Source organism: Cyprinus carpio, chromosome A15 (assembly GCF_018340385.1).
Source record: "Cyprinus carpio isolate SPL01 chromosome A15, ASM1834038v1, whole genome shotgun sequence".
NCBI lineage: Eukaryota > Metazoa > Chordata > Actinopteri > Cypriniformes > Cyprinidae > Cyprinus > Cyprinus carpio.
The window spans coordinates 25,313,689-25,327,542 of NC_056586.1; the positions used below are offsets into that span (position 1 = coordinate 25,313,689).

Sequence of the window (13,854 nt, forward strand, 5' to 3'; positions counted from 1 at the left end):
TTGCGATTTGGTGAAGGATTCGGTCCAGAACTACAAACACGAATAAAATGAGTTAGGTAGAGAGGTTTACAAAAAGGGGTTTGAGTTACTACTAATCAAAATTTAACTGGTGAAAAAATATTTATTTATTGTTATCCATGTTATATTTCATCTGCAACAGCAATGTGAACTTTTATAAACATATATTTGGTCGTTAACTTTTAAATGCATAGACAAAGACACAATTGTGTGATGTGATAGTATGTCCCAAAGCTTGCCTACTACACACTCAAAAGTGTGTACTTTTTCTTCACCAAAAGAGTACATACTTTAAGGGCGTAGTATAAGTAGACACATTGAGACGCAGGGTAAATGATGAGCAACTGTGAAGACTGAGTTAGTGTCCATGGTAAAAGATGAGTGGCGGGAAACCAGAACAAAGCAACTAAAAGTCCATGAAAATGGGTTTAACAGAACATAACTGTGACACACTGGACTAGTGTGAAAATGTTCAGGAACTCACCTATGCATTCGCTTAATATCCAGCTCCACAATGAATCAAATAGTTTATAATGTTGACTGCATATAAACAATTGTTTTTATTTTGCATGTTAATAAATCCAAAATTCCATGATGGTATGCATGATTAAATTAATCTACCCATTAAATGGTGCTTTCATGTTTAATGAATTTTCCAATAGATTATATCCACCCAAAAAGGCCACCATTTTATTTTATTTATAATTTATTCATTATTTATTTATCAATCAATACTATGATATTTTTGCATCATACTTTTAGATCATTTTTTTTTTTTTTTGTCATAATTGTTTTACTGTTTAGGTCTTATTTTACAGAATTCTGCTGGATTTCCCGATATGGAAGATAAGAATGTTGACAGATTCTGGACCTGGTTATCAGTTATCTTAAACAAAAGTGAGAAGCACACACACAAACACACAAAAATCCCACCCACTCTAGTTAAACACTAAGTTTGTCAATAAAAAACCAGTCAGGTCTTTATATATGCCTCATTTCCTCTCAACCATCAGCATATCAGAAGAGAAACAAAAGTACTTCAGCTCTAAAAATATAAGCATCTTCTTCCTCATAATTCAAGCAGTCAGTATGGTAAGTTTGAGTAAACGTTCTTTTCTGTTCTGTTTTTTTTTTATATGCATTGATTTAACTCAAGTTTTGTGCTGAAATGAATGATGTTTGCACTTTAGGCTTCACTGCAGTGTCTCATCGTCCTCTGCATGCTTAATCTGTGTGTTCAAAACATTCAGGGACAGGTGAACCCTGCTGCCCTTGCTAATATGATCCAATATTTTGATAACAAGTAAGTCGGTTTGTACAGTTTTTAGACAAATGAATCAATAATTCAGCTTTAAATTAGTCAAATGCATGTAATTTTACATGCAGTTTGAATGTAAAAATGCACAAGGAACAAGGTAAATACAATGTTTCTTGAGAATTGTTTACTGTTTTATGTCTTCCAGTGTCCAGCCAAAGACCAAGATAGGAACTAATGCCCAGTATGCAATAGCAATCAGTGTCCCACAGGATCTGTGTACAAACCAACAATCTCATATTGAGAATGTGTTCAGCAGGGAAGAGGCACAATATGTAAAAGATTTTATCACCGAAGGACAGACATGTGTACGCTGCTCAGCATCACAAAATGTCATTGCCACAAGGCCAAACGTAGTCACAGATGAACATTCTGAGCATGTTCTGCTCTTTCCTCCAGGTAATTCTCCCTTGGACACACTTCTAAAAAATACAGATCAAAACAACTGTGTAGTTTTCTATTCTTACAACTCACCTTGTGTGAAAAAATGTATTAAGAGTGCTGACAATATTTTTCCGGGCCTTGAAAACTGGAATAAAGTTCGAGAAGGGGGAATGAATGTTTTTGTCTTTGGAAATCTCTGGAAGGATGCCAAGAAGGAAATTGGCAATGATTTCCTAATGATTAGTAAGCTTGTGCCTCTTTATAGGTGTAAGAGTACAAATGTGATGGAATGTCAGAATTGTGTCAATGGAAACACTCCGAATGATTTCTGTCTGCCTGATAATACATCTATACTTTTGTATTTCCAAGAAATGCTTTTGACAATGATCGAATTGTTTCTTTCATAAAGCTCTTTCCGCCAAGCTTTAGTTAGGCTATGAAATCTGAATTATATTAACCAAACACACATATTATTCTTGAACACCTGTTCTGTGAAAAAATAAAATAAAATAAATAAAAATAATAATTATACACGTGTCCTTTGTCGATTGCCATAATATGTATTACAAATTTGTGTGCAGACATATTCTGCTCATGGATATCTTGTTGACTTTTATCTAGTGCTTCTAACTCTTAACAAAACAGTTTGTTTCTGATCATTTTAATGTGTTATTCCTTAAAAACAATAATTTTAATCTCCAGCAAAAGTTGTTCGAGCAAAGCCTATATTTTGCACAGTACGCAAAATACAGATTAAATAGTGTCTCACATTCATGTAATCGTTACACACTTTTAGTAAAAGACTCTTCAGACCAAATGATCAGTGTCTCTAGACATGTTTTTTAATCATAACGATTATTTATTGGCATTGATGGTTCTGTGTAGATCAATTTAACCTTTCTATTCCACAAAAGGCAAGAGAAAAAAAAAAACTTAAGTTTATTAAAATGTTCTTTACACTAAGAAAAGAAAATTAGTTCTTTTAAGAACTGTCAGTGTCAAATTTTACATTTAGTTATTGAGTATGAACACAAATGGGTTATCTCTATAAGTTTACAGTGAATAATGTCTTATATTTCAGTCTCTTGACAGGCGACACAGCCAGTCGCTGCAGTCATTATGTCATTTTATGTGGTTCTAGCGTGGTTCTTTTCTGTATCTTCTATAACAAAATGTTAAAGAGATAGCAGTTTGGTCATAAAAATTAGGTCTCAGAGAAATTACACTTATATTCTCACAATGATAAACTTGAAGTGAAATCTGTTGCATATGGTTTTGTTGCCAGATGCACAAGTATATATTTAGGGAGGATTATTTGTATTCTTTCCCAAACACTCGTTTCTAAAAGCTCTATTTCAGAAGAGACAACAAAGTGTGATGTAGAGAGCGCCAGCTGAAATCCAGTCAGATTGTCATGCAAGAGAAGATATTCTTGTTATGATATTTTAATTATACCACTGTAGTTTATCATTGTAATTTGCAAACTATAAACTGATATGAACTAAATAATATGCAAATGTCAAAGAGTTTATCGAACATTAATACAGCCTTCCTTGTTAAAGATTACAAGTAGTTTATTTGCATATGGCTGATCCCAGGATAAATATTCTCTCAGTCGGATCGAGCGGACCCAACATCTGAAGAGCTCAGAAGTGTCTCCTTTATCTAACATTCATCATAAGCATGGTCAAATACATGACCCCAAAATTTTGAACATGGAAAATGATGATCAATGTGTGTGTGTTTTTTTTTTTAAATAATACTTACAACTCACCTTGTGTAAGAATTACAGAACCTCAGACACTTTGATCTTCTGAGACACACAAAAGACACACAGTGCATTTACATACAGACATCTGTTCCCACATCCCACTGAGAGAAAATGCGGGGAATGCCTCTCTCATATAGTCACTAGTTCCTCCTCATCCCCTTCCTTCCCTTCACCCAGCTCACTCAGAATGGTCAATAGTAGAATATAATAGGCTACATTAATGCAAGTGATATTTACAGTCATGTTTGGTGTCATTTGAATTGTCTCAGGGCGACTGGTACAATAGTCTTAATTTTACAATAAATAGACTAAAAGGTGATAAAGATCCTAAGAGTTAAGAGATATTTTGCTCACTGTAGAGGGGGTGCCATTTCACCAGTGTCTTTAATGCAAAATGCCCTTTGTCAATGCAAAGTCCAATTGTTCCTGTTTGTCTTGGTCTGAGGTATTTAAGGTAATGTAAATGCAGAGCACCAGGATCAGGGCCTTCTGTAGCCGGAATGAGCCCATGGTATGAAGTGTGTTCTAACCTAATGGTTAGAGAGTTGGATTTGTAACCCGAAGGTCGCAGGTTTGAGTCTCAGTGCTGGCAGGAGTTGTAGGTGGGAGGGAGTGTATGAACTGTGTTCACATTTATTGACTCTAGTAGATTACGCTGTATCCTTGTTACCGCATTTCCTGCGTCAGGTTAGTAACGGACTAAAATTCAGTTGAGATGGAGCATAGAGCACACCAACTGTATCTTTAGAGATCTGGCTAACACTTGGTATTAGTTCAAGTGTACTTAGATTGTAAGGGCTTATAGGGAATTTCTGTTTAGGTCAACTGGATGTTGTTCGACCAACCTAAATAGGATGAGCCTAACCTCTGTTTATTGTAATATTACTTTTGCTAAGTGTACATGGGAAACCATGGTATGACCATACCAAATCTACTATCAGGGAAAGTAATGTTGGTCATCTTATACCTAGTGGTCGTGACCTCTGACTAGAAATAATGTTGCTTTATTCAAGTGTGTACAAATCTATGGGGGATAATTAAAAGTACTTTTAGAATGAGCAAGGAGCAGCGGTCTAAAGTATTAGCCAACTACCTCTGTCTAATAACCAAGACTGACGAGAATGTGACCATAAGATACGCTAAGGCCAAAGCGATATCTTTGAGTGACATAAGCACCCAAATGAACGAGTACAATAATATGAGAGAATAAATAGAATAATCAAATCTCAGAATAATAATGATTAGAAATGGTCAAGCAACCAATTTGCCTTTCAACCTAAATTCGAGGTCATACTAAAATGGAGTCAGATTTAATAATAAAATGGAGTCAGATTTGAGTTTAACCTAAATTTAATAACTTTGCGTGCTGAAAAGACCAAACACGCAAGACACCTTCAGCCAGGACCGGATACCTTCCTTGGACCGAGTGCGCGGACCTTACACTTGCATAAAAAAATGCATTAATGATAAAGCAGAGACAGTATGACATATGGCCTTTCAAAATGGTTAAACACACAGAAAATTTGGATTAAAGCTTCTGTTTTCCATGAGAACTGGCGTGTTGACTCGACTGCTTCATCACAGAATCGGGATAAGCAAATTGTAAAGATGAATAATCTAGTGTCTCTCTATCGATGTGTAAAAAATAATAATCAAATGCAACATTATAAGTGCAGAAATGCTGGCAGTGAGAAGTTGCATTCAAACTGTGTTTGCTGAAAAAGCTTTTTATGTCAATAATCATGCTGTTGTTGTATGGTAATGAATGATTTTCACATCACTTTATGTGTTGCCCCTAAATAAAACTTGTTTTGTGAAGGACTATATACAGAATATTTACATTTATGAAGGACTATAGTATATATTTACATATAATATATTTGCAAATAATATTTTAAAATATGCACACATTAATTTATGCCCATTTGTGTATGTACTGTATAATTCTGATGTAACCTTGATGCTGTTTATATCAACCGAAGGTTAAAAAACAGCTTCAGTGAAATGTGTGCTCTTCAGTGAAACTGAAGGTAAATAAACAGCTGTAGAGAAATGTTAATCTTTGTGCTTATTCTCAAAGTCACATTCAGTGGCCGGTTACATAAACTGCTGCTAGTCTGCTAGTTCTAATGTTAATTGAATATAAACAATTGTTTTTCTTTTGCCTTTTAACAAATCCAAAATTTCATGATGGTATGCATGATTAAATTAATTAATTCACCCATTAAATGGTGAGTTTCTCTCATGTTTTATGAATTTTCCAGTAGATAATATCCATGCATAAACGCCACTTTATTTTATTTTATTTGTAATTTAGTCATTATTTATTTATCAATACTTTAATTTTTTTTTATCATACTTTTACATCTGTTTTTTTTTTTATAATATTTTTTGTGTCTTCATTGTTTTACTGTTTAGGTCTTGTTTAATAGCACCATCCAGTAATTTGATGAATAGTTATGCTTATGTACATTACTGTTTGTTCTGATTACTACATTTTTCCATGTTTACATTTATCGTACAGAATTCTGCTGGATTTCCCGATATAGAAGATAAGAATGTAGACAGATTCTGGACCTGGTTATCAGTTATCTTAAACAAAAGTGAAAAGCACACACACAAACACACACACAAAAATCCCACCCACTCTAGTTAAACACTAAGTTTGTCAATTATAAACCAGTCAGGCCTTTATATATTCCTCATTTCCTCTCAACCATCAGCATATCAGAAGAGAAACAAAAGTGCTTCAGCTCTGAAAATAAGCATCTTCTTCCTCATAATTCAAGCAGTCGCAATGGTAAGTTTGAGTATCCTTTCTTTTCTGTTCTGTTTTTAAACTCTCTTGTCCCTGTAGGGACCATGTGCAACGGAATGTCCAATTATTCTAAATTAGAAAATGATTGGCTCTTTGAACTGGTTTTAGGTTTGTTTGTTTGTCTGTTCCTCCACTTTTCCCATCTTCAGCCATGTTTACGTCACTGTCAGTACTAATACTGGCTTAGCTCACTACAGTAGTTTTATGAGATTAACTGAAATAAGCTAAAAAAGGTATGATGTTTACAAATAAAATATCCGTATTTCCATTCCAAAGACAACACAAATCTATGAACATAATCAGGTGAGGTGAGGTAACTTGAGTATTACAATCAGAAAATGAATGTTTTTGTCTTCATTGGGATTGGGGTTGAATGCTTAGGGACATTTTGCTCTGTTTTGTAAATAGCAGTGTGAATAAGTGGAGAATATGATAAAATGCAATGACTGACACACACACACACACAAACAAACAACTGCGAGATCATTCACAACCAAAATAAAATAAATTCAAATTCAAAATAAATAAAGCAAATGTTGGGAAAGCAATACCATTATGGTCTTAACACTAGTATAACATATTGCCTCAAATAAGTGTTATTACTGTGTATTTGTCAGTATCAATGACCATTTATCTTCATATACTGAGGTTACTAGACGAACCCAGTCTTTGGAGTTCTTGCAGGAATTTATGGGTGCTTTTTCTTAACGACAGTCTCCAGGAAGCCCAACATTCAAATTTTGCTTACATTGTTTGGAAAACCTGTTTTGTCAAATAAATAAATAAAAAAAAGTTAAAGTGTGAATACAATAAGCCTTCAAAGAATATTAATTTTCTAGCTTACAGAATGATTTTGTGCTCTTTGTGTACATACTTTGTATTTGAATGTTTATATTTGTGTTTGATTGTTTCAGGTTTTTGCTGTACCACAGATGATCCTCCTGATCTGCCTGCTTCAGTTTTGTACTTGTGCAGTCGGTCAGAATGTGCACCCAAGAACTCTCATGAATATTGTAAAGAACTTTGAGAAAAAGTACGTTGCTTTGATTGAACATGGAAACAGAATTTACAAGTACAAATAATAAAAACAATCAAACACAATAAAAATGCAATCAAAATTATAAAATGATATATATATAATAATATAACAGAGATTGTTCCAAATCAAAATCATTTTCCCTTTATAATTAAATCATTATGCAATAATTTTAACATTAAACTATTTTAATTATATATAATATTTGTTAATTTGATAAGCAAAATAATAACTTCTCACTGCTTTCCAGGTTGTCTGGCATGGGACAATATGCTGTCGCATTCAGAGTCGAGAAGCAAAAATGTCAAGATTCCAACTATGGCGGTCAGGAATTAATAACTAGACAAGTGAAAGAAAAACTTAGTAAGAATGAGGTTTATGTGAGTGGTGACCTTATCGCTGCAAGGGCTGAAAAAAATGACCAAGAGCATTCAGAGTATCGCCTGAGGAATTATCTGAAGAATATCTTGAATGTAAAATATAAATGTGTGGTTTATTTCACTGTAAATTCACCCTGTTTGGATAAATGCATATCAGAATCCTGGCAATTCAGCATTAGAGGTAATCTGAGAAATTTAGAAAAATATGAAGGAACTAAAGCCTTTGCATTCAAATTATTTTGGATACGTGATGAAAGTGTGGAGGTTAAAAAGAGACTTAAGGAAATTGCACCTGCTTTGCCATATTATCATTGTGAGGCAAACAAAGCTGAATGTGATCGCCTGTAAGTAGAGCGATGCTTATGCTTGACAGTTGCTTTCTTCACAAACAGACATGGTTTTATTTAGCTGAGGGTTTTGGTTCTCTTTTAATTGCAGTAAACATGAAATTAGCAAATAAAATCTATAATCTGTAAAGGATTTAATGTTTTTGTAAAATTGTTTCTGTGTTCTCAGTTCCTGTTTGCCATAGTTCCCCTTGTTTGTTACCATAGCTACCCTTGTTACCCATGACAACTAATCACATATATCATCATATTTTGAATAAATGTTTGCTGCATCTGGATCCTATACTCTCTCACTCATTCCTCTGAAGTAGCCCACATTACAGATAGGATGTCTGCCCAGTGCTGGAACAAATAAAAATGTGTTTTATTAAGCATAATTTGTGATCCAAGTATTATCTCATTCAAACACTGGCCATGTCTCTTTTAACTATTATATCCTTCCATTATCTTACATTTAAAGCCATGATATGAATATGAAATGTTACATATAGTATTTATTATTTTCATATGGGACAGGAAGTTCAGTGTGACCTCACGTAACTGTTAGAACTGATAAAAACTGCCAAACAAGAGATGATTTTTCACAAAACCCTGTTTGCAGAAGATCAAAATCAAAAATAAAAATCAAATAATAATAATAAAAATACAATCAGCATCATTATAAACATACACAGTAGAATAAAATATATTTGTGGAACCTTTGTAGAATAAAATATATTTGTGGAACTGTCCAAAATCAACAATAATATTAATACAATAAACAATAATACTGATAATATTAATTTATAATTTAAAAACAAAAATTCAAAATGTATGAATAAATAATATTAAATATATTTTACAGTATTTCTTATTATTTCTTATTGTTGGCAAAGCTAAACAAACCCATTTAGCCTATAAAAATGCTGGCTTGTTTCAACCCAACTTTGGGTCAAATATGGACTAACCCAATTGTTGGAGTACATTTTTGATTAATTTTTTTAACCCCAAAGGTGGCCTAGTCCATTTTACCCAAAGTTGGGCTGAAACAACCTAGCATTTTTTAGAGTGTAAGAAAATTATTATAAACTAATTTTGATTTCATTACCAAGACTTTTCTTAATATTATGAGTTTAACTAGACATTGAGCTCTGAAGATATAAATAACTAATGTAAATACTGCCCTTCAAAAGGGCAGCATTTTTCAGTTTTCGGATGCAAGCTGTGGTCTTCATGCTCATTTGAACACTTGGGCCAAATACATGAAATAAAAAAGTGAAAGTGACATGACATACAGCCAAGTATGGTGACCCATACACAGAATTCGTGCTGCATTTAACCCATCCAAAGTGCACACACACAGCCGTGAACACACACACACAGCCGTGAACACACACACACACCGTGAACACACACCCAGAGCAGTGGACAGCCATTTATGCTGCAGCGCCCGGGGAGCATTTGTGGGTACAGTGCCTTGCTCAAGTGCACCTCAGTCGTGGTATTGCCGGCCCAAGACTCTGTCCTGCAGAGTTCGACTCCAAACCTAATCAAACACACCTGAACCAGATAATCAAGGTCTTTATGTTCACTTGTAGAGTCACAGGCCAGGTGTGCTGATAAACTTTGCAGGACAGTGGGTCTCCAGGAGCAGGGTTGAAGACCTATGTGCTAGAGTATGTTTTTTGGATTTCTCTTGAATCCCTCCCAAACAACCTGTGGTTTCTAGAAGCATCTTAGAGAGATTGTCACAGTTCACTGCTGCAGCACTGGCTGTCGTCAGACCACACAAGGTCATTCACATGCACAAAGCTTGATGTCAAACAGACCACAAGGTGTGGCAAAACATTGTAATATTAATCACAATTGCACAAGGCCAAACAGATCATGCTGATAAATGGTTCCACAAGGGTGTATTTAATGCATCTGTTTGTAAATACAGTAGTGTGAATATGTGGAGAATATGACAAAATGCAATGACTGACACACACACACACACACACACACACACAAAACTGCCAGATCAATTACAACCAAAAAACTATCAAACAGACCACAATGCTTTGCACCACTCTGTAACACAGAAAATAACAGAAATGTTTTGCAAATGCAGTTTGCGTAAGACCCACAGCAACATCTTAAATCATATTTTAAATTTATTATAATCAGCATCATGTATGTTATTTCCATGTTTTTACAAAATAAAATACATTTAAATAAAAAATACATAAAACAAATGTTGGGAAAGTGATACCATTGTTCCTTTTGTGCGTATTTCATAATTCAAATAATTTCAAATTCTATTCTATTGAGCGAACACAGCTGTAAAAGTAAAAACAGACACCCAATTCGCCAGTTCGGTTCATTTCCTTGTTTACATTTCACATGTTGGGGAACCTTTCAGCTTGCCTCCAATATATGTTAATACAGTGTACTCTATATTTGTGTATTTCAAGGGCCTTAAAACCATTTCTTTTTATATGTTAAAAGGTTACTGGAGGAACCCATGAGAGTCTTAGACAGTCTTAATTTATGGGTTCTGTTTCTTATCGTCAGTTTCTAGGAAGTCCAACGTTCACAAAGATCTCAATGACACTGTTAAAGGAGTCAGCAATTCAAGTGTGATCAGTAAGTCAAGTGTGTCTGTCACGGTGTTAAAGAAGAGGACTGGACGAGTGTCAGAATAAACAACATCTGCTTCCTCTTTCTCATCAATCCTGCTTCATTAAAGACTCACACAGCATCTCTGAACCGTTGGATCTTGAGCAACAGATAAAATGGTAAGTTATACTTCTATTACTTAATATCATCGCTAGTGGAGCTAAGCAGCATCACTATTGCTCATGTTGTGAAATAAAAGCTTCTAAAAACTGTACACGCAACAAAATTTCAAAGAATATTTTGTTTTTAACAGACAGAATGCTATTTTAAAATTCAGCATTTTGTTGTACACATACTTTGTATATGAATCTTTATATTTGTGTGTGTTTGTTTCAGGTTTTCGCTGTACCTCAGAGAATCCTCCTGATCTGCCTGCTTCAGTTTTGCACTTGTGCAGTCGGTCAGAATGTGGACCCCAAAACTCTCATGAATATTGTAAAGAACTTTGAGAATCAGTACGTTGCTCTGATTGAACATGAAAACAGAATTTACAATTACAAAAAAAAAAAAATTAATTAAATAAAACTGCACATACATGATCAAAATCATGAAATTGATTATCAAATATAAGAAATATTAGAAATTATCTATAAAAATTAATAAGAAATTAAGAAATATATTAAGAAAAACTAACAATAGTTCTAAATCAAAATGTTTTGTCTTTTATAATTACACCGTCATGCAATAATTTAAACATTAAAGTATTTTATCACTTTTAAATATATATAATGCATATTTTTCTTTTAATCTTTGTTTTAAAACTCAAGAAATAAGCTCTTATAAAATATTACATTCTTTGTAATTTCCAGGTTGGGTAACATGGGACAATACGCTGTCGCCTTCAGTACTGAGAAGGACAACTGTCTTAAAGGTTCTGGCTATCCAAGCAAGGACTTACTAACTAAAGTGAAAGAAAAACTTCAGCTGAAAGAGGTTTACGTGAGCGATGACCTCATTGCTGCAAATCCGAATGGAAAAGATCATTCAGAGTATCGTCTGAAAAATTATCTGAAGAATATCTTGAAGGATGAAAATGAGTGTGTGGGTTTTTTCACTGTAAATTCACCCTGTTTGAAAACATGCCTAGCAGAATCTGGGCCATACAGCGTTAAAGACAGTCTTGTACTGTTAGAAAAGTATGTGGGTATTAAAGCTTTTGCATTCAAAAAAATTTGGACACATGATAAAAAGGAGGATGTGATAAAGAGACTGAATGAAATTGCACCTAATTTGCCATATTATCAGTGTGAGAAAAACAAAGCTAGATGTGACAGCCTGTAAGAAGAGTAATGCTTGACAGTTGCTTTCCTCACATATAGAAAGTTTTATTAAGCTGAGGATTTTTTGTTTTTGTTTTGAATGCAGTAAACATTAAAATTGGTAGATAAAATCAATCATATGTAAAAAAAAAAAATCATAAATTTTGAAAGATGACAAGTACTGTTAAAGTAAACTAATGTTAGCATGTCTGCTTACTGCTGGAGTGAATAAAAATACATTTTATTGAGCATCATTTGTGGTTCAAGTATTATCTTATTATACGCATTATTCAGTCATATTGAGTGCAAATATCTCTTTTAACTGTGATATCCTTTCATTATTTTTCACCTAAAAGCTGTTGCATGAAGATGAAATGCTTTTTATTTAGCACAGATTTAGATGATACATAAATACATAATTCTTTACTAGTGATTTATTGCAACCAGAAATGACCAAAAATTTTCATTTATGCATGCACAAATACATGAAAATGTATTTAAAATAAAAAATACTAAATACTTTGTGGAAAAATATATTTAAATACAAACACAAAATACTGTTTGGTAAAATGTATTTAAATACAAATAGAGTATTTGTATTTTAAAAATAAACAAAATACATGTGAAATTGGCCATCCAATGTAGGCATCCCTATAGGCTCAAATCTATCTGGACCTATTCTGAAGGCAAAAAAACAAAAAAACAAAAAAAACCTTTAGATGTGTACAAGTACTTAGAAACCATTTTCATTTAACATACATCTTCCCTTCCCCTGCCCTGTAGGAAATACAAAACTCCAAAAATAAATAAATAAATAAATAAATACAAAAAAAGGTTAATGTTTATTTCATGTAAAGTTTATTTTGTTGTATATAAAGTTTATTAAAATTAGAAAGTTTATCTAAAATGTAAACGTTAGAAGAATGTACAATGTACAAGAATTATGTATTTAAATAGCATTTAACACTTTTTGCTCAAAGGTTTTTTTTTTTTTTTTTGATGAACAATAAAACCAAAAACTAAAGATTTCTTTGTGGTGTACCATTTGTCAGTGTTTGTATCAATATTGTAATCAATAATCAGTATTGTTCAATCAGTATTGTTCAGTCAGTATCATTATTTATAAACTTCTCAAGAAAAGATTGTTTGACAAACTACTCGGCAAACTACTTCTTCTCACCGCTGCTTTCCGATGGATTGGAGAACACATACTCTGAGTTGCCCTGTTGTTTCACAGAATTACACAACGGCGAGCAAGTGAAAAAAGTGTCAAGCAAGTGTCAAAAAAAGCTGCGTCTGTTTAGGGAGGAGTGCGCACCGTCAGCAGGTTTGCGGTGTAGAGGCAGGCAAAGCATTGTGGAAGGCCATTTGGGCCAAAAACGTGCAAATTTTAATGCGTCTAGAATATGTTGTTTACACGTAAAATACGTAATTCAAGCATAATAGATGCACAAACAATTCATAGACAGCACATTATAGACATGTTAAAATTTGCGCATTTTTGGCCCTATCGGCTTTCCATAAAGTATGAACAAGGCTTCAACTGGACAAAACGCTTCCACTACAACAGTGGTTCTCAAACCTGTCCTGGAGTACCCCCAGCCCTGCACATTCATATGTCTCCCTCATCTATCACACCTTATTCAACTCATCAACTCATTAGTGGAGACTGCAAGACCTGAAGTGGGTGTGTCAGATATACAGTAGGGAGACATACAAAATGCAAAATGTGCAGTGCTGGGTGTACTTCATGGAGAGGCTTGAAAACCACTGCTCTATGAGAGAAAGCCGGAGCTGTGCACACACACACACACACACACACACACACACACACACACACACACACACACACACACACACACAAATACACAAAAAAGGTGTAGAAA

The 13,854-nt window shown here is 33.9% G+C and overlaps 1 protein-coding gene across 1 annotated transcript; it reads left to right on the forward strand.

Annotated features, from left to right (window-relative positions):
* The first annotated feature begins 869 nt into the window (after positions 1-869).
* On the forward strand, positions 870-2,205 carry LOC122147835. The gene is made up of 3 exons (XM_042771829.1): positions 870-1,110; positions 1,209-1,321; positions 1,482-2,205. The coding sequence occupies exons 1-3, from the start codon at positions 1,006-1,008 to the stop codon at positions 2,122-2,124; spliced, it is 861 nt and encodes a 286-aa protein (XP_042627763.1). The 5' UTR covers positions 870-1,005; the 3' UTR covers positions 2,125-2,205.
* Positions 2,206-13,854: the final 11,649 nt, after the last annotated feature.

Excerpts from the sequence above, each read along its gene's own strand:
- LOC122147835 (XM_042771829.1), top strand. The coding sequence starts at position 1,006 with ATGCCTCATTTCCTCTCAACCATCAGCATATCAGAAGAGAAACAAAAG. Across the intron at positions 1,111-1,208 it reads TAATTCAAGCAGTCAGTATG|GCTTCACTGCAGTGTCTCAT; the intron begins GTAAGTTTGAGT and ends TTTGCACTTTAG. Across the intron at positions 1,322-1,481 it reads ATCCAATATTTTGATAACAA|TGTCCAGCCAAAGACCAAGA; the intron begins GTAAGTCGGTTT and ends TATGTCTTCCAG.